Here is a 20,836-nt window from a genome sequence, read left to right as displayed (position 1 = left end):
GCAAAAACTAAAGCAGGAAGCACCAGTGACTCTGTTAATAAGGAAGTGGTCAGATGATGCAGATGCTAAGCTACAGGACTGTTTTGCTAGCACAGACTGAAATATGTTCCGGGATTCTTCCGATGGCATTGAGGAGTACACCACATCCGTCACTGGCTTCATCAATAAGTGCATTGATGATGTTGTTCCCACAGTGACCGTACGTACATACCCCAATCAGAATCCATGGATTACAGGCAACATCCACACTGAGCTAAAGCTGCCGCTTTCAAGGAGCGGGACTATAACCCGGATGCTTATAAGAAATGCAACTATGCCCGCTGACGAACCATCAAACAGGCAAAGAGTCAATACAGGACTAAGATTGAATCGTACTACACCGGCTCCGACGCTCGTCGGATGTGGCAGGGCTTGCAAACTATTACAGCCACGAGCTGCCCAGTAACACGAGCCTACCAGACAAGCTAAATCACTTCTATGCTTGCTTCGAGGCAAGCAACACTGAAGCATGCATGAGAGCATCAGCTGTTCCGGATGACTATGTGATCACGCTCTCTGTAGCCGATGTGAGTAAGACTTTTAAGAAGGTCAACATTCACAAGGCCGTAGGGCCAGACAGATTTCCAGGACGCGTACTCAAAGCATGCGCTGACCAACTGGCAAGTGTCTTCTCTGACATTTTCAACATGTCCCTGGCTGAGTCTGTAATACCAACATGTTACAAGCAGACCACCATAGTCCCTGTGCCCAAGAACACTAAGGTAACCTGCCTAAATGACTACCGACCCGTAGCACTCACGTCTGTAGCCATGAAGTGCTTTGAAAGGCTGGTCATGGCTCACATCAACACCATTATCCCAGAAACCCTAGACCCACTCCAATTTGCATACCACCCCAACAGATCCACAGATCACGCAATCTCTATTGCACTCCACACTGCCCTTTCCCAACTGGACAAGAGGAACACCTACGTGAGAATACTATTCATTGATTACAGCTCAGCGTTCAACACCATAGTGCCCTCAAAGCTCATCACTGAGCTAAGGACCCTGGGAATAAACACCTCCCTCTGCAACTGGATCCAGTACTTCCTGACGGGCCGCCCCCACGTGGTAAGGGTAGGTAACAACACATCTGCCACGCTGATCCTCAACACGGGGGCCCATCAGGGGTGCGTCCTCAGTCCCCTCCTGTACTCCCTGTGCATGGCCAGGCACGACCATCATTAAGTTTGCTGACGACACAAGTGGTAGGCCTTTTCACTGACAACAATGAGACAGCCTATAGGGAGGAGGTCAGAGACCTGGACGTGTGGTGCCAGAATAACAACCTCTCCCTCAACGTGATCAAGACAAAGGAGATGATTGTGGACTACAGGAAAAAAAGAGGACTGAGCACGCCCCCATTCTCATTGATGGGGCTGTAGTGGAACAGGTTGAGAGCTTCAAGTTCCTTGGTGTCCACATCACCAACAAACTATCATGGTCCAAACACACCAAGACAGTCGTGAAGAGGGCACGACAAAGCCTATTCCCTCTCAGGAGACTGAAAAGATTGGGTATGGGTCCTCAGATCCTCAAAAAGTTATACAGCTGCACCATCGAGAGAAATCCTGATAGGTTGCATCACATGGTAACTGCTCGGCCTCCAACCTCAAGGCACTACAGAGGGTAGTGCGTACAGCCCAGTACATCACTGGGGCCAAGCTTCCTGCCATCCAGGACCTCTATACCATGCGGTGTCAGACGAAGATCCAAAAAATTGTCAAAGACTCCAGCCACCCTAGTCATAGACTGTTCTCTCTGGTACCGCACGGCAAGCGGTACCGGAGCGCCAAGTCTAGGTCCAAAAGGCTTAACAGCTTCTACCCCCAAGCCATAAGACTACTGAACAGCTAATCATTGCTACCCGGACTATTTGCATTGTACAGAAAATGATGTCATGGCTTTAGAAGCTTCTGATAGGCTAATTGACATAATTTGAGACAATTGGAGATGTACCTATGGATGTATTTCAAGGCCTACCTTCAAACTCAGTGCCTCTTTGCTTGACATCATGGGAAAATCAAAAGAAATCAGCCAAGACCTCAAAAAAATGTGTAGATCTCCACAAGTCTGGTTCATCCTTGGGAGCAATTTCCAAATGCCAGAAGGTACCACGTTCATCTGAACAAACAATAGTATGCAAGTATAAACACCATGGGACCACGCAGCCGTCATACCGCTCAGGAAGGAGACGCGTTCTGTCTCCTAGAGATGAACGTACTTTGGTGCGAAAAGTGCAAATCAATCCTTGTGAAGATGCTGGAGGAAACAGGTACAAAAGTATCTATGTCCACAGTAAAACAAGTCCTATATCGACATAACCTGAAAGGCTGTTTAGCAAAGAAGAAGCCACTGCTCCAAAACCGCCATAAAAAAGCCAGACTACGGTTTGCAACTGCACATGGGGACAAAGATCGTACTTTTTGGAGAAATGTCCTCTGGTCTGATGAAACAAAAATAGAACTGTTTGGCCATAATGACCATCGTTATGTTTAGAGGAAAATAGGGGGTAGCTTGCAAGCCGAAGAACACCATCCCAACCGTGAAGCACAGGGGTGGCAGCATCATGCTGTGTGGGTGCTTTGCTGCAGGAGGGCCTGGTGCACTTCACAAAATAGATGGCATCTTGAGGAAGGAAAATTATGTGGATATATTGAAGCAACATCTCAAGACATCAGTCAGGAAGTTAAAGCTTGGTAGCAAATGGGTCTTCCAAATGGACAATGACCCCAAGCATACTTCCAAAGTTGTGGCAAAATGGCTAAAGGACAAAGTCAAGGTGCTGAAGTGGCCATCACAAAGCCCTGACCTCAATCCTATAGAACATTTGTGGGCAGAACTGAAAAAGCGTGTGCGAGCAATGAGGCCTACAAACCTCAGTTACACCAGCTCTGTCAGGAGGAATGGGCCAAAATTCACCCAACTTATTGTGGGAAGCTTGTGGAAGGCTACCCAAAACGTTTGACCCATGTTAAACAATTTAAAGGCAATGCTACCAAATACTAATTGAGTGTATGTAAACTTCTGACCCACTGGGAATGTGATGAAGGAAAGAAAAGCTGAAATATATCATTCTCTCTACTATTATTCTGACATTTCACATTCTTAAAATAAAGTGGTGATCCTAACTGACCTAAAACAGGGAATTTTCACTGGGATTAAATGTCAGGAATTGTGAAAAACTGAGTTGAAATGTATTTGGCTAAGGTGTATGTAAACTTCCGACTTCAACTGTATACACCTGTTCTGAAATGCCCCAGAGTCTGCAACACCACTAAGCAAGCGGCACCATGAAGACCAAGGACCTTTCCAAACAGGTCAGGGACAAAGTTGTGGAGAAGTACAGATCAGGGTTGGGTTATTAAAAAATATCAGAAACTTTGAACATCCCACGGAGCACCATTAAATCCATTATTAAAAAATGGAAAGAATATGGCACCACAACAAACCTGCCAAGAGAGGGCCGCCCACCAAATCTCACGGACCAGGCAAGGAAGGCATTAATCAGAGAGGCAACAAAGAGACCAAAGATAACCCTGAACGACACGCAAAGCTCCACAGCGGAGATTAGAGTATCTGTCCATAGGACCACTTTAAGCTGCACACTCCACAGAGCTGGGCTTTACGGAAGAGTGGCCAGAAAAAAGCCATTGCTTAAAGAAAAGAATAAGCAAACACATTTGGTGTCCGCCAAAAGGCATGTGGGAGACTCCCCAAACATATGGAAGAAGGTACTCTGGTCAGATGAGACTATAATTGAGCTTTTTGGCCATCAAGGAAAACGCTATGTCTGGTGCAAACCCAACACCTCTCATCACCCCGAGAACACCAACCCCACAGTAAAGCATGGTGGTTGCAGTTCATGCTGTAGGGATGTTTTTTTTTTTCATTGGCAGGGACTGGGAAACTGGTCAGAATTGAAGGAATGATGGATGGTGCTAAATACAGGGACATTCTTGAGGGAAACCTGTTTCAGTCTTCCAGAGATTGAGGCTGGGATGGAGGTTCACCTTCCAGCAGGACAATGACCCTAAGCATACTGCTAAAGCAACACTTGAGTGGTCTAAGGGGAAACATTTAAATGTCTTGGAATGGCCTAGTCAAAGCCCAGACCTCAATCCAATTGAAAATCTGTGGTATGACTTAACGATAGGTGTAAACCAGCTGAACCCATCCAACTTGAAGGAGCTGGAGCAATTTTGCCTTGAAGAATGGGCAAGAATCCCAGTGGCTAGATGTGCCAAGCTTATAGAGACATACCCCAAGATACTTGCAGCTGTAATTGCTGCAAAAGATGGCTCTACAAAGTATTGACTTTGGGGGTGGTGAATAGTTATGCACGCTCATGTTTTCAATTTTTTTGTCTTATTTCTTGTTTGTTTCACTATAAAAAATATTTTGCATCTTCAAAGTGGTAGGCATGTTGTGTAAATCAAATGATACAAACCGCCAAAAAATCCATTTTAATTCCAGGTTGTAAGGCAACAAAATAGGAAAAAAAGGGGGGAGGGGGAATACTTTCGCAAGCCACTGTATAGCCTCCCTAATGTTATTTTATTTTAGAGCTGCACTTTAATTATTTGTTATCTTTTGATTTTTTACTTATCTATTTTTTACTTAACACTTATTTTTCTTAAAACTGCATTGTTGGTTAAGGGCTTGTAAGTACTGTAAGCATTTCACTGTAAGGTATTCGGCGCATGTGGCAAAGAAAATATGATTTAAATTTTTTTTTAAACATGGACTTAAGTCAATAAAGTCAACATTTGTTTTACCTAAGTCAATGTTAAGTCAACAGTATGTCAAGTCTGAATAGGCCCCTTAGTGAATAATAGAATCAAATCAAATTTTATTTCTCACATGTGCTGAATACAACAGGTTTAGACCTTACAGTGAAATGCTTACTCACAAGCCCTTAACCAACAATGCAGTTTTAAGAAAAATATGTGTTAAGAAAGTATTTACTAAAATAAACTGAAATAAAAAATAATTAAAGAGCAACAATAAAATAACAGTAGCGAGGCTATATACAGGGGTTACCTGTACATGTTAGTCGAGGTAATTGAGGTAATATGTACATGTAGGTAGAGGTAAACTGACTATGCATAGATAATAAACAGAGAGTAGCAGCAGCGTAAAAGATGGAGTGGTATGGGTGGGGGGAAATGCAAATAGTCCGTATAGCCATTTTAAAAGCTGTTCAAGAGTCTTATGGCTTGGGGGTAGAAGCTGTTAAGAAGCCTTTTGGATCTAGACTTGGCGCTCCGGTACCGCTTGCCGTACGGTAGCAGAGAGAACATTCTATGACTAGGGTGGCTGGAGTCTTTGGCAATTTTTAGGGCCTTCCTTGAACACCACCTGGTAGAGGTCCTGGATGGCAGGAAGATTGGCTCCAGTGATGTACTGGGTCGTACGCTCTACCCTCTGTAGTGCCTTGCAGTCGGAGGCCGAGCAGTTGCCATACCAGGTGGTGATGCAACCAGTCAGGATGCTCTCGATGGTGCAGCTGTATAACTTTTTGAGGATCTGACCCATGCCAAATCTTTTCAGTCTCCTGAGGGTGAATAGGCTGTCTCATTGTTGTCGGTGATCAGGCCTACCACTGTTGTGTCGTCGGCAAACTTAATGATGGTTTTGGAGTCGTGCCTGGCCATGCGGTCATGGGTGAACAGGGAATACCTGAGGGGACTGAGCACACACCCCTGAGGGGGCCCAGTGTTGAGGATCAGTGTGGTGGATGTGTTATTACCTACCCTTACCACCTGGGGGTGGCACGTCAGGAAGTCCTGGATCCAGTTGCAGAGGGAGGTGTTTAATCCCAGGGTCCTTAGCTTAGTGATGAGCTTTAAGGGCACCATGGTGTTGAACGCTGAGCTGTAGTAAATGAATAGCATTCTCAAATATTTACATTTACATTACATTTACGTAATTTAGCAGACGCTCTTATCCAGAGCGACTTACAAATTGGTGCATTCACCTTATGATAGCCAGTGGATTAGGACCTGTGCCACTTCCTGTGTAAGGAAGTAGGTGTTCCTTTTTCCCAGGTGGGAAATTGGAGTGGGTCTAGGGTTTCTGGGATAATGGTGTTGATGTGAGCCATGACCAGCCTTTCAAAGCACTTCATGGCTACAGACGTGAGTGCTACGGCTCGGTAGTCATTTAGGCAGGTTACCTTAGTGTTCTTGGGCACAGGGACTATGGTGGTCTGCTTGAAACATGTTGGTATTACAGACTCAGCCAGGGACATGTTGAAAATGTCAATGAAGACACTTGCTAGTTGGTCAGCGCATTCTCAGAGTACACATCCTGGTAATCTGGCCTTGTGAATGTTGACCTGTTTAAAGGTCTTACTCACATCGGCTACGGAGAGCATGATCACACAGTTGTCCGGAACAGCTGATGCGCTCATGCATGCTTCAGTGTTGCTTGCCTCGAAGCGAGCATAGAAGTCATTTAGCTTGTCCAGTAGGCTCGTGTCACTGGGCAGCTCGCGGCTGTGCTTTCCTTTGTAGTCCGTAATAGTTTGCAAGCCCTGCCACATCCGACGAGCGTCGGAGCCAGTGTTGTACGATTCAATCATAGTCCTGTATTGACGCATTGCCTGTTTGATGGTTCGTCGGAGGTTAGAGTCCCGCTACTTGAAAGCGGTAGCTCTACCCTTTAGCTCAGTGCGGATGTTGCCTGTAATCCCTTGCTTCTGGTTGGGGTATGTACGTACGGTCACTGTGGGGACGACGTCATCGATGCACTTATTGATGAAGCCAGTGTCTGATGTAGTGTACACCGCAATGCCATCGGAAGAATCCCGGAACATATTCCAGTCTGTGCTAGCAAAACAGTTCTGTAGCTTAGCATCTGCGTCATCTAACCACTTCTGTATTGAGCGAGTCACTGGTACTTCCTGCTTTAGTTTTTGCTTGTAAGCAGGAATCAGGAGGATATAATTATGGTCAGATTTGCCAAATGGAGGGCGAGGGAGAGCTTTGTACGCATCTCTGTGTGTGGAGTAAAGGTGGTCTAGAGTTTTTCTTCCCCTCTGGTTGCACATTTAACATGCTGGTAGAAATTAGGTACAACAAATTTAAGTTTCCCTGCATTAAAGTCCCTGGCCACTAGGAGCATCGCCTCTGGATGAGCATTTTCTTGTTTGCTTATGGCCTTATACAGCTTGTTGAGTGCGATCTTAGTGCCAGCATCGGTTTGTGGTGGTAAATAGACAGCTACGAAAAATATAGATGAAAACTCTCTTGATAAATAGTGTGGTCTACAGCTTATCATCAGATACTCTACCTCAGGCGAGCAAAACCTCGAGACTTCCTTAAAATTTGATTTTGTGCATCAGCTGTTATCTACAAATATACACAGACTGCCAACCATTGTCTTACCGGAGGTAGCCTTTCTATCTTGCCGATACACCGAAAACCCAGCCAGCTGTATGTTTTCAATATCGTCATTCAGCAAAGACTCTGTGAAACATAAGATATTACTGTTTTTAATGTCCCGTTGTTAGGATAGTCTTGATCGTAGCTCGTCCATTTTATTATCCAATGATTGTATGTTGGCTAATAGGACTGATGGTAGAGGCAGATTATCCACTCGCCGTCGGATCCTTACAAGGCACCCCAACCTAATTCCTCGATATCTCTGTCTCTTCTTCATGCGAATGACAGGGATTTGGGCCATGTCGGGTGTCTGAAGTAAATCCTTCGTGTCCGACTCGTTAAAGAAAAAATCTTTGTCCAGTACGAGGTGAGTAATCGCTGTTCTGATATCTAGAAGCTCTTTTCGGTCAGAAGAGACGGTGGCAGAAACATTATGTACAAAATACTTTACAAATTACGCGAAAAAACACACAATAGCACAATTGGTTAGGAGCCCGTAAAACGGCAGCCATCCCCTCTGACGCCATTTGGGTGCAATCGTTAGTTAATTTGTGATATACAGTAGTATAATCCACAACAAATATGCAAATATAACAATAGGCTAATCGACTGAATAACAGAGTAAACTTCAATGTTATTGACAATAGATTGACAGGTTAACTGATGAACATGCATACTTTTGTAAAAGGCTGCAGCCTATACTGTTCCTCTTGATCCTGCGGAGGCCATCAATCTGTAAGATCTCCAGAACATTAACCAACACCCTGGGCACCTGGGATCACAGACAGAAAAACAACAGCAATGATGTTAAGAGACAACATGGCTAGAAAAATTGCTTTTATTTTTAAACGGTCAAACAGATATGCGTGAAAATACACCCTTAAAAAATGTGAAATTCTGACTGTTTCACATTCATAATTTGATTATATATACACTACAAGTCAAAAGTTTGGGCACACCTACTCATTCAAGGGTTTTTCATTATTTTTACTATTTCTTACATTGTAGAATAATAGTGAAGACATCAACACTATGAAATAACACATATGGAATCATGTAGTAACCAAAAAAAGTGTTAAACAAATCAAAATATATTTTATGTTTGAGATTCTTCAAATAGCCACCCTTTGCCTTGATGACAGCTTTGCCCACTCTTGGCATTCTCTCAACCAACTTCATGAGGTAGTCACCAGGAATGATTTCCATTAACAGGTGTGCTTTCTTAAAAGTTAATTTATGGATTTTCTTAATGCGTTTGAGCCAATCAGTTGTGTTGTGACAAGGTAGGGGGGGTATACAGAATATAGCCCTATTTGGTAAAAGACCAAGTCCATATAATGGCAAGAACAGCTCAAATAAGCAAAGAGAAACGACAGTCCATCATTACTTTAAGACATGAAGGTCAGTCAATTCGGGAACATTTCAAGAACTTTGAAAGTTTCTTCAAGTGTAGTCGTAGAAACCATCAAGCGCTATGCCTTAAACTGGCTCTCATGAGGACCGCAACAGGAAAGGAAGACCCAGAGTTACCTCTGCTACAGAGGATAAGTTAATTAGAGTTACCAGCCTCAGAAATTGCAGCCCAAATAAATGCTTCACAGAGTTCAAGTCACAGACACATCTCAACATCAACTGTTCAGAGGGGACTGTGTGAATCAGGCCTTCATGGTCGAATTGCTGCAAAGAAACCACTACTAAAGGACACCAATAAGAAGAAGAGAACAGCTTGGGACAAGAAACACGAGCAATGGACATTAGACCAGTGGAAGTCTGTCCTTTGGTCTGGAGAAACATTTGAGATTTTTGGTTCCAACCGCCGAGTCTTTGTGAGACGCGGTGTCGGTGAACGGATGATCTCCGCATGTGTAGTTCCCACCGTAAAACATGGAGGAGGAGGTGTTATGGTGCTTTGCTGGTGACACTTAACCAGCATGGCCACCAGAGCATTTTTGCAGCAATACACCATCCCATCTGGTTTGGACTTAGTGGGACTATCATTTGTTTTTCAACAGGACAAGGACCTAACACACCTCCAGGCTGTGTAAGGGCTATTTGACCACGAAGGAGAGTGATGGAGTGCTGCATCAGATGACATGGCCACCACAATCCCCCGACCTCAACCCAATTGAGACGGTTTGGGATGAGGTGGACGGCAGAGTGAAGGAAAAGAAGCCAACAAGTTCTCAGAATATGTGGGAACTCCTTCAAACCTGTAGGAAAAGCATTCCAGGTGAAGCTGGTTGAGAGAATGCCAAGAGTGTGTAAAGCTGTCATCAAGGCAAAGGGTGGCTATTTGAAGAATCTCAAATATAAACTATATTTTGATTTGTTTAACACTTTATTGGTTACTACATGATTTCATATGTGTTATTTCATAGTTTTGATGTCTTCACTATTATTCTACAATGTAGAAAAAAGTAAAAATAAAGAAAAATATATAAAGTAATCCTTCTACCTCCTCTCCCCCACACAAAAAAAAGAAAAAAAAAAAAAGTGGTTGTCCCACTGGCTAGCATAAGTTGAATGCACCAATTTGTAAGTTGCTCTGGATAAGAGCGTCTGCTAAATGATGTAAATGTAAAAACCCTGGAATGAGTAGGTGTATCCAAACCTTTGACTGGTACTGTGTGTGTGTGTGTGTGTGTGTGTGTGTGTGTGTGTGTGTGTGTGTGTGTGTGTGTGTGTGTGTGTGTGTGTGTGTGTGTGTGTGTGTGTGTGTGTGTGTGTGTGTGTGTGTGCCTTGCAAAAGTATTCATTCCCCTTGGCGTTTTTCCTATTTTGTTGCATTACAACCTGTAATTTAAACTGATTTTTTCTATTTGGATTTCATGTAATGGACATACAGTGAGGGAAAAAATTATTTGATCCCCTGCTGATTTTGTACGTTTGCCCACTGACAAAGACATGATCAGTCTATAATTGTAATGTTAGTTTTATTTGAACAGTGAGAGACAGAATAACAACAAAAAAATCCAGAAAAACGCATGTCAAAAATGTTATAAATGTATTTGCATTTTAATGAGGGAAATAAGTATTTGACCCCTCTGCAAAACATGACTTAGTACTTGGTGGCAAAACCCTTGTTGGCAATCACAGAGGTCAGACGTTTCTTGTAGTTGCCAACCAGGTTTGCACACATCTCAGGAGGGATTTTGTCCCACTCCTCTTTGCAGATCTTCTCCAAGTCATTAAGGTTTCGAAGCGGATGTTTGGCAACTCGAACCTTCAGCTCCCTCCCCAGATTTTCTATGGGATTAATGTCTGGAGACTGGCTAGGCCACTCCAGGACCTTCATGTGCTTCTTCTTGAGCCACTCCTTTGTTGCCTTGGCCGTGTGTTTTGGGTCATTGTCATGCTGGAATACCCATCCACGACCCATTTTCAATGCCCTGGCTGAGGGAAGGAGGTTCTCACCCAAGATTTGACAGTACATGGCCCAGTCCATCGTCCCTTTGATGCGGTGAAGTTGTCCTGTCCCCTTACCAGAAAAACAACCCCAAAGCATAATGTTTCCACCTCCATGTTTGACGGTGGGGATGGTGTTCTTAGGGTCATAGGCAGCATTCCTCCTCCTCCAAACACGACGAGTTGAGTTGATGCCAAAGAGCTCGATTTTGGTCTCATCTGACCACAACACTTTCACCCAGTTCTCCTCTGAATCATTCAGATGTTCATTGACAAACTTCAGACGGGCCTGTATACGTGCTTTCTTGAGCAGGGGGACCTTGCAGGCGCTGCAGGATTTCAGTCCTTCACGGCGTAGTGTGTAACCAATTGTTTTCTTGGTGACTATGGTCCCAGCTGCCTTGAGATCATTGACAAGATCCTCCCGTGTAGTTCTGGACTGATTCATAACCGTTCTCATGATCATTGCAACTCCATGAGGTGAGATCTTGCATGGAGCCCCAGGCCGAGGGAGATTGACAGTTATTTTGTGTTTCTTCCATTTGCGAATAATCGCACCAACTGTTGTCACCTTCTCACCAAGCTGCTTGGCGATGGTCTTGTAGCCCATTCCAGCCTTGTGTAGGTATAATATCTTGTCCCTAACATCCTTGGAGAGCTCTTTGGTCTTGGCCATGATGGAGAGTTTGGAATCTGATTGATTGATTGCTTCTGTGGACAGGTGTCTTTTATACAGGTAACAAACCTTTAAGAGTGTGCTCCTAATCTCAGCTCGTTACCTGTATAGAAGACACCTAGGAGCCAGAAATCTTTCTGATTGAGAGGGGGTCAAATACTTATTTCCCTCATTAAAATGCAAATCAATTTATAACATTTTTGACATGCGTTTTTCTGGATTTTTTTTGGTTGTTATTCTGTCTCTCACTGTTCAAATAAACCTACCATTAAAATTATAGACTGATCATTTCTTTGTCAGTGGGCAAACGTACAAAATCAGCAGGGGATCAAATACTTTTTTCCCTCACTGTACATAACATATCTTGGCGGTTAGATTTAGAGTCAGTTCTATCAGTAAATGTAAAATATTAAAAGACTAGTACTACAGATGGATGTTTGTCAAACCAGTTGTTCTCAACTGGTTTTGCCTCAGGACCAAAATGTTTACTATTTTTAAACTATTTTTAATGCTGTATTCATAATGACTGTAGCAATTATATGACAAGGGAACAAATTCCCACCTCTTTCATTGTAAATAACTCCAAATAGCAATTGATGACGAATGTTGGCATGCTCACTGGTTTGAGAACTCAAAATCAACTAAATCCGCTAAATGATGCTGCTAATAGCTCTTTATTGAAATACTGTATATAGAGAATACCTAAAATGAATTACAATATGAATAAAAAATTATATTTATGGATGTTAAAAAGCAGCTTTTCTCTGTGACCCTTCTCGGCCTGTTAGGAAACATCAGAGTGGTTTTGGTGTATACCGGTCAAAAACAGCTGATTTGCCAGCTCAGCCAATGCTTAGCACATACACTTGGATATCCAGACTGCCCGCCAGGAAGGCTGCAGCAAACCAAGTCAAATAGAAATACTATGGATGGATTCAGGATTTGGAAACGCACAATGTATTTGTATTTATTATAGATCCCCATTAGCTGCTGCCGTGGCTAATGGAGACCGGCAAAATTAAGGCAGTTATACCATTTTAAAAACATTACAATTTCACAACACACTATAATAATATAATATGCCATTTAGCAGACGCTTTTATCCAAAGCGACTTACAGTCATGTGCGCATACATTGTGTGTGACCTCAGGCCCCTTCTCCACTACCACCTATCTACAACACATGTACATCCATCTGTAGTACTACTCACTCAAGGCAATTCAACTGGCAAATAATCAGTATAGAGACAAAGTGGAGTCGCAATTCAACGGCTCAGACACAAGATGTATATGGCAGGGTCTACAGACAATCACGGACTACAAAAGGAAAACCAGCCACGTCGCCAACACCGACGTCTTGCTTCCAGACAAGCTAAATACCTTCTTCGCCCGCTTTGAGGACAACACAGTGCCACTGACGAGGCCCACTACCAAGGACTGTGGCCTCTCCTTCTCCATGGCCGACGTGATTAAGACATTTAAGCATGTTAACCCCCGCAAGGCTGCCGGCCCAGACGGCATCCCTAACCGCGTCCTCAGAGCATGTGTAGACCAGCTGGCTGGTGTGTTCATGGACATATTCAATCTCTCCCTTTCCCACAGACGATGCAATCGCCATCACACTGCACACTGCCCTATCCCATCTGGACAAGAGGAATACCTATGTAAGAATGCTGTTCATTGACTATAGCTCAGCATTCAACACCATAGTGCCCTCCAAGCTCATCATTAAGCTCGAGGCCCTGGGTCTGAACCCCGCCCTGTGCAACTGGGTCCTGGATTTCCTGATGGGCCGCTCAACACTGGGGCCCCACAAGGGTGCGTGCTCAGCCCCCTCCTGTACTCCCTGTTCACCCATGACTGCGTGGCCAAGCACTCCTCCAACTCAATCATCAAGTTTTCAGACGACACAACAGTCGTAGGCTTGATTACCAACAATGACGGGACAGCCTACAGGGAGGAGATGAGGGCTCTGGGAGTGTGGTGCCTGGAAAATAATCTCTCACTCAACATTAACAAAACAAAGGAGATGATCGTGGACTTCAGGAAACAGCAGAGGGTGCACCCCCCTATCCACATCGACGGGACCGCAGTGGAGAAGGTGGAAAGCTTCAAATTCCTTGGCGTACATGTCACCGACAAACTGAAATGGTCCACCCACGCAGACAGTGTGGTGAAGAAGGCGCAACAGACCCTCTTCAACCTCAGGAGGCTGAAGAAATTCGGCTTAGCAACTAAAACCCTCACAAACTTTTACAGATGCACAATTGAGAGCATCCTGTCGGGCTGTAGCACCGCCTGGTACGGCAACTGCACCGCCCACAACCGCAGGGCTCTCCAGAGGGTGGTGCCGTCTGCCGAACGCATTACCGGGGGCAAACTACCCGCCCTCCAAGACACATACAGCACCCGATGTCACAGGAAGGCCAAAAAGATCATCAAGGACATCAACCACCCGAGCCACTGCCTGTTCATCCCGCTATCATCCAGAAGGCGAGGTCAGTACAGGTGCATCAAAGCTGGGACCGAGAGAATGAAAAACAGCTTCTATCTCAAGGCCATCAGACTGTTAAATAGCCATCACTAGCACATTAGAGGCTGCTGCTGCCTATATATATACTGCATTCTATTCTACAATATTCTACTGTATCTTAGTCCATGCCGCTCTGTCATTGCTTGTCCATATATGTATATATTCTTAAATCCCATTCCTTACTAGTTTTGTGTGTATTGGGTATATGTTGTGAAATTGTTAGATATTACATGTTCGATATTACTGCACTGTCGGAGCTAGAAGCGCAAGCATTTCGCTACACCCGCAATAACATCTGCTAAACATGTGTATGTGACAAATACAATTTGATTGTATGTTTGCCTATGTTTGTGTTGCTTCACAGTAACCGCTGTTCCATAAGGTGTATTTTTAACTGTTAAAAAAAAAAATCTGATTCTACTGCTTGCATCAGTTTCCTGATGTGGAATAGAGTTCCATGTAGTCATTGCTCTATGTAGTACTGTGCGCCTCCCATAGTCTGTTCTGAACTTGGGGACTGTGAAGAGGGTGTCTGGGCTGTGTGCCAGTCGTTCAAACAGACTGCTCTGTGCTTTCAACATGTCAACACCTCTCATAAACACAAGCAGTGATGATGTCAATCTCTCCCCCACTTTCAGCCAGCAGAGATTGACATGTATATTATTAATGTTTCCTCTCTGTGTACATCCAAGGGCCAGCCGTGCTGCCCTGTTCTGAGCCAATTGCAATTGTCCCTCTTTGTGTCACCTGACCACACGACTGAACAGTAGTCCAGGTGCGACAAAACTATGGCCTGTAGGACCTGCCTTGTTGATAGTGCTGTTAAGAAGGTAGCGCTTTATTATGGACAGATTTCTCCCAATCTCAATGGAACTACTAGGGCACTTTACTATAACAGTAATACATGCACTGATTATTTCACAAGCATGAGTCATTTCTGTCCATGGCTTTGTCACTATTCATGATGTGGTTGTTAGCTAGCTAGTAGGGATTGCTAGCAGCTAAGCTAGTTAGCTGCTTCTACCTATATTAGGCTTGACACATGACATTTTTAACAACGCTTTTTTCTGATAAGAACTAGTTAATTCCATCCACCATGGAGCCAAGTTTCATAATATTACCATATGTCCCAGCTGCTTGCCATAGTTTTGAAGTAATCACAAAAAAACAGGCCTTATTTTAGGACATTTTTCACCCTGCCAGCTCATATGAGTTCTATTGAGCACAGGCACCAACTCATATTCCAAATGTTCTATTCCCAGTCCATTGTTCTGCATCATAATGCCAGCTTCGCTATTGTTAGCAATGAGATTTACCCACATAAACCTTGAAGGCTTATCTCAGGTAACTTAATATTAACACAGCTACTTAGTGCCACCTGGGTACACATTGTGGTAACCCACAGTGGCAGAGATGGCTGGCTCCTACCCTTCAAAAATGAAACATTTTCTGGTCATGGTTTACCATATTTTTCCAGGAGAAGGTGTAAAACCTAAACTGAACCCGTGTCCCTGTCCTCTTTTTCAAGATGTTGCCCATTTAAACTGGCAGAATACAATTTTTAATAAAGAAAAAACATTTTGTTTGATGATTTTTGTTGTTTCTAAATGGCTGCTGGGTAATTTGATATGCATCGAAATCTGTTCATTTGTAGGCATCAAATTGACCATATGCTATGCAGGTTCACTGAGTTGCAAACCAAATGGGTGGGTCTAGCTCATTGATTTGTAATTCTGACGCAGTTGCTACGTCAGATTATGAACCCAGTGAGTATCGTGAATGAAGTATGTAGTACCCACAGATGGCCACGGGGAGGAGCAAGAGAGCAAAAGAGGTATAAACACATACTGTTTTTTGCCGAAAAAAATAGAAACCGAAACCTTCCGCTAACCTAACCCTAGGTATATCCCTTAAAAAAGTTAGGTATAACCTATTTTAGCCTTAACCCTAACCGTATCTGTAACCCTGAACAGACAGTAACCCTAGCCATAACCCCAATTCTAGGGTAAAGTAGCCTACAACACAATTATATTATGTTAGTAAATACCATTAACGTACTAAATTGCATGTTCTTGTTTTTGTTTTAATCAAAACCTAGGTAAGTATTTGCTGTTTTAAATTATTAGTTATTTTGAGGTAAATCAGCAAAAAAAGAAATGTCCTCTCACTGTCAACTGCGTTTATTTTCAGCAAACTTAACATGAGTAAATATTTTTATGAACATTATAAGATTCAACAACTGAGACATAAACTGAACAAGTTCCACAGACATGTGACTAACAGAAATTGAATAATGTGTCCCTGAACAAAGGGGGGGTCAAAATCAAAAGTAACAGTCAGTATCTGGTGTGGCCACCAGCTGCATTAAGTACTGCAGTGCATCTCCTCCTCATGGACTGCAACAGATTTGCCAGTTCTTGCTGTGAGATGTTACCCCACTCTTCCACCAATGCACCTGCAAGTTCCCGGACATTTCTGGGGGAAATGGCCCTAGCCCTCACCCTCCGATCCAACAGGTCCCAGACGTGCTCAATGGGATTGAGATCAGGGCTCTTCGCTGGCCATGGCAGAACACTGACATTCCTGTCTTGCAGGAAATCACGCAAAGAACGAGCAGTATGGCTGGTGGCATTGTCATGCTGGAGGGTCATGTCAGGATGAGCCTGCAGGAAGGGTACCACATGAGGGAGGAGGAATGTCTTCCCTGTAACGCACAGCGTTGAGATTGCCTGCAATGACAAGCTCAGTCCGATGATGCTGTGACACACCACCCCAGACCATGACGGACCCTCCACCTCCAAATCGATCCCGCTCCAGAGTACAGGCCTCGGTGTAATGCTCATTCCTTTGACGATAAACGCGAATCCGACCATCACCCCTGGTAAGACAAAACTGCGACTCGTCAGTGAAGAGCACTTTTTGCCAGTCCTGTCTGGTCCAGCGATGGTGGGTTTGTGCCCATAGGCAACGTTGTTACTGGTGATGTCTGGTGAGGACCTGCCTTACAACAGGCCTACAAGCCCTCTCTCAGCCTATTACGGACGGTCTGAGCACTGATGGAGGGATTGTGCATTCCTGGTGTAACTCGGGCAGTTGTTGTTGCCATCCTGTACCTGTCCTGCAGGTGTGATGTTCGGATGTACCGATCCTGTGCAGGTGTTGTTACACGTGGTCTGCCACTGCGAGGACACTCAGCTGTCCATCCTGTCTCCCTGTAGCGCTGTCTTAGGCATCTCACAGTACGGACATTGCAATTTATTGCCCTGGCCACATCTGCAGTCCTCATGCCTCCTTGCAGCATGCCTAAGGCACGTTCACGCAGATGAGCAGGGACCCTGGGCATCTTTTTTTGGGTGTTTTTCCGAGTCAATAGAAAGGCCTCTTTAGTGTCCTAAGTTTCATAACTGTGACCTTAATTACCTACCGTCTGTAAGCTGCTAGTGTCTTAACGACCGTTCCACAGGTGCATGTTCATTAAATGTTTATGGTTCATTGAACAAGCATGGGAAACAGTGTTTAAACCCTTTAAAGATCTGTGAAGTTATTTGGATGTTTACAAATTATCTTTGAAAGACAGGGTCCTGAAAAAGGGATGTTACTTTTTTGCTGAGTTTATTTATTATTGCAAGGCAGAACACTTGATAAACAAGCCACATTTTTTTTTTTCAAATGTGGTTTGAAATGGGTGTGACCTAGTAACCTCTATGTGAAAGTCCAGCAATTAGCGTGGGGCAGGTTTGAGACTGATCTCTGGAATTAATAGACCCCTTTCTGTGTTTGCAAACATTGTCGCACGGCAGAACAAGGGGGAGTTCTTGTAAAACGGTAGCAAAAAAAGGCTCTATTTACATGTTGCTTATGAGTGCATTTCACACTACTTTTGGATTATAATTGGATTTTAAGGCTTGTATGAATTTCCTGCTTAATATAATGTTTGTGTCATCATCACAAATCAACTGCATTATACCTTAAAAACACTTCAGCCAGTAAAATGGCTCTTTGGCTAGCATTTGCTACAGCCTGTATCAATGAGAGTTAGCATTCCAGCTAACAACTGCTACATCCAAAATAGTTATTTTGCTAAGATCACAACCAAATATAATCTTAGCGACTGTTCAAGCAAGAATCAAAACATCATTGTAAGTGTATGAGAACCCAAAAACGTTATTTTGTTTAGAATGTAATAAAAACTTAAATCTAGGCTAAATTGAATGGGTGCAGATGGCGACGGCTTTCTTACTGCCGCCAAGAGTCGCGCACATCAGTTCGTGACATCAGTGTCTCGTGTACTGGAAAAGGGTCTATAAGAAAAATATGCTTTATTTCTTAGCTGCCTCTACAAGGTCTTTACGGTCTGCTGTGAATGTATCACTTATAATTGCACGGCGGTAATCTTTGTGCCAGAACGCTCAGCTATCAGGTGGAGAGGTAAGGAGTGATATATGCCAATTAGGAATGAGGGGGATGATTAGGTGGCCATGATGGAATGTGGCCAGGTTGGGAATTTAGCCATGACACCGGGGTGAACATCCCTACTCTTACAATAAGTGCCATGGGATTTTGAATGATCACAGAGAGTCAGGACACCCATTTTAACGTTCCATCCGAAAGACGCCACCCTACGCAGGGCAATGTCCCCAAACGTAATCAAGGTTTGAAATGATTATGTTTTAGTCAAAATTATATATGTTTAGGCTTCTTGAAGTCAATTTGCAATCTAATCTAATTTGTTTTATTATGTTCCAGCCCCCCGACCATCCGCTCAAGAAGAAATTGGCTCGCGTCTGAATCTAGTTGATGATCCCTGTTGTATAGGCTTTGTCCTTTTTGCTAACACGAGTTGTGGATCGCTTGGCTTGCTAGCTAGCTTGTGTGCACTTCTTTTTCTTTGGTATTATGGCGGTCCGCAAACAAATGTTATAGGTGCATGCCGCCACATACTGTATTGACTGTGTATCAGCCTACTATTCTGTAATAGGAATTCATTACACTTTGTGAAAAAATTCCCCTACCAACTAACCCTACACCCATTAAAACCTCATCACTAGTATTCCACTACTTTGGCCCTATGTGATCCTATACCAAGCCAGTAGCCTGGGAGGAAGGGACACTATCATTCAAAACACCTTGTAACTCTTCTGCAGTAAAATCTCGTACACCCAAGTACTTCTCTGCATCTGCCACCACATCTATCCTTTGTGATTTACAGTACATTCCATTCCTGCGTTACACTTACTGAAGCAAGTTATTCCAATCATTCTCTATTGACTTCGGCCTTCTCACAGGCATTATTTTAGGATCCCTCACCCTGGAACCATCTTCCTCTACTACTCTCTCCACTGCCTGAGCATACGACACCTTCTGCACTGCTCTGATCCTGGCAACCTCAACCTGCATTTCTCTCACCGGACACCTCTGATCTCCAGCACCATGGGTATCCCTACAGTTTACACACACAACTTTTTCCTCCTGCACACTTTTATTTAACCTTCATTTTGAAAGGGAAGTTATACTGAGACTAGGGTCTCTTTTACATATGAGCCCTGCATAAATACAACAAACACATACAATATAGAAAATTACAAATTATATTCAGAAAAACAGACACATTTATCAACATAGAGGTCTCCGGTCATTACTCTGAACTGACCAAGGGGGACCAGAACATCTAATTTCAGAGAGCTCTGTAAGTTGTTCTACATAAAGGGCACAAAAAAACTAAAAGCAGTGTTACCCAAGCCTGAGACCGGGTTTGGTCATTTGTAAGTCTAAATTGAATTAATGATAATAGATACATAGGACTTTTCTGCATGAGTGCTTTGTAGATAAACACAAGAAAGCACAATGTAAAAAACAGCATCTAGTGGTTTATGTGTAGATGCTGCTGCATGCATATAGATAATATCCCTCACCTGGTTCACCAACTACTTCTCAGATAGAGTTCAATGTGTCAAATCGGAGGGCCTGTTGTCTGGACCTCTGGCCATCTCTATGGGGGTGCCACAGGGTTCAATTCTCGGGCCGACTCTATTCTCTGTGTATATCAATGATGTTCGTCTTGCTGCTGGTGAAGCTCGGATCCACCTCTATGCGGACGACACCATTTTGTATACATCTGGCCCTTCATTGGACACTGTGTTAACAAACCTCCAAACGAGCTTCAACGCAATACAACACTCCTTCCGTAGCCTCCAACTGCTCTTAAACACTAGTAAAACTAAATGCATGCTCTTCAACCGAACGCTGCTTGCACCCGCCCACCCGACTAGAATCACTACTCTCGGCGGGTCTGACCTAGAGTATGTGGACAACTACCTATCTGGGTAGACTGTAAACTCTCCTTCCAGACTCACATTAAGCATCTCCAATCAAAAGTTAGATCTAGAATCGGCTTCCTATTTCGCAACAAAGCCTCCTTCACTCATGCTGCCAAACATGCCCTCGTAAAACTGACTATACTACCGATCCTTGACTTTGGCGATGTCATTTACAAAATAGCCTCCAACACACTACTCAGCAAATTGGATGTAGTCTATCACAGTGCCATCCGTTTTGTCACCAAAGCCCCATATACTACCCACCATTGTGACCTGTACGCTCTTGTTGGCAGGCCCTCACTACATATTCGTTGCCAAACCCACTGGCTCCAGGTCATCTATAAATCACTGCTTGGCAAATCCCTGTCTTACCTTAGCTCACTGGTCACCATAGCAACACCCACCCGTAGTCTGCGCTCCAGCAGGTATATCTCACTGGTCATCCCCAAAGCCAACACCTCCTTTGGCCGCCGTAAC

The 20,836-nt window shown here is 43.8% G+C and overlaps 1 protein-coding gene across 1 annotated transcript in view; it reads right to left on the bottom strand.

Annotated features, from left to right (window-relative positions):
- Positions 1-20,836, bottom strand: part of LOC311145668 (phospholipase B1, membrane-associated-like) — a gene marked incomplete at both ends in the record, with an annotated part of 147,455 nt that overhangs the window by 7,005 nt on the left and 119,614 nt on the right. Inside the window, one exon of the mRNA XM_084181931.1 lies at positions 8,107-8,201. Within this exon, the coding sequence (XP_084038057.1) occupies positions 8,107-8,201 (95 nt within the window). The remainder of the gene's footprint in view (positions 1-8,106; positions 8,202-20,836) is intronic.

This window comes from Coregonus lavaretus (assembly GCF_964263955.1).
Source record: "Coregonus lavaretus genome assembly, chromosome: 18".
NCBI lineage: Eukaryota > Metazoa > Chordata > Actinopteri > Salmoniformes > Salmonidae > Coregonus > Coregonus lavaretus.
The sequence above is the reverse complement of the archived record's forward strand: the minus strand, read 5'-3'. Positions and strand labels throughout refer to the sequence as shown.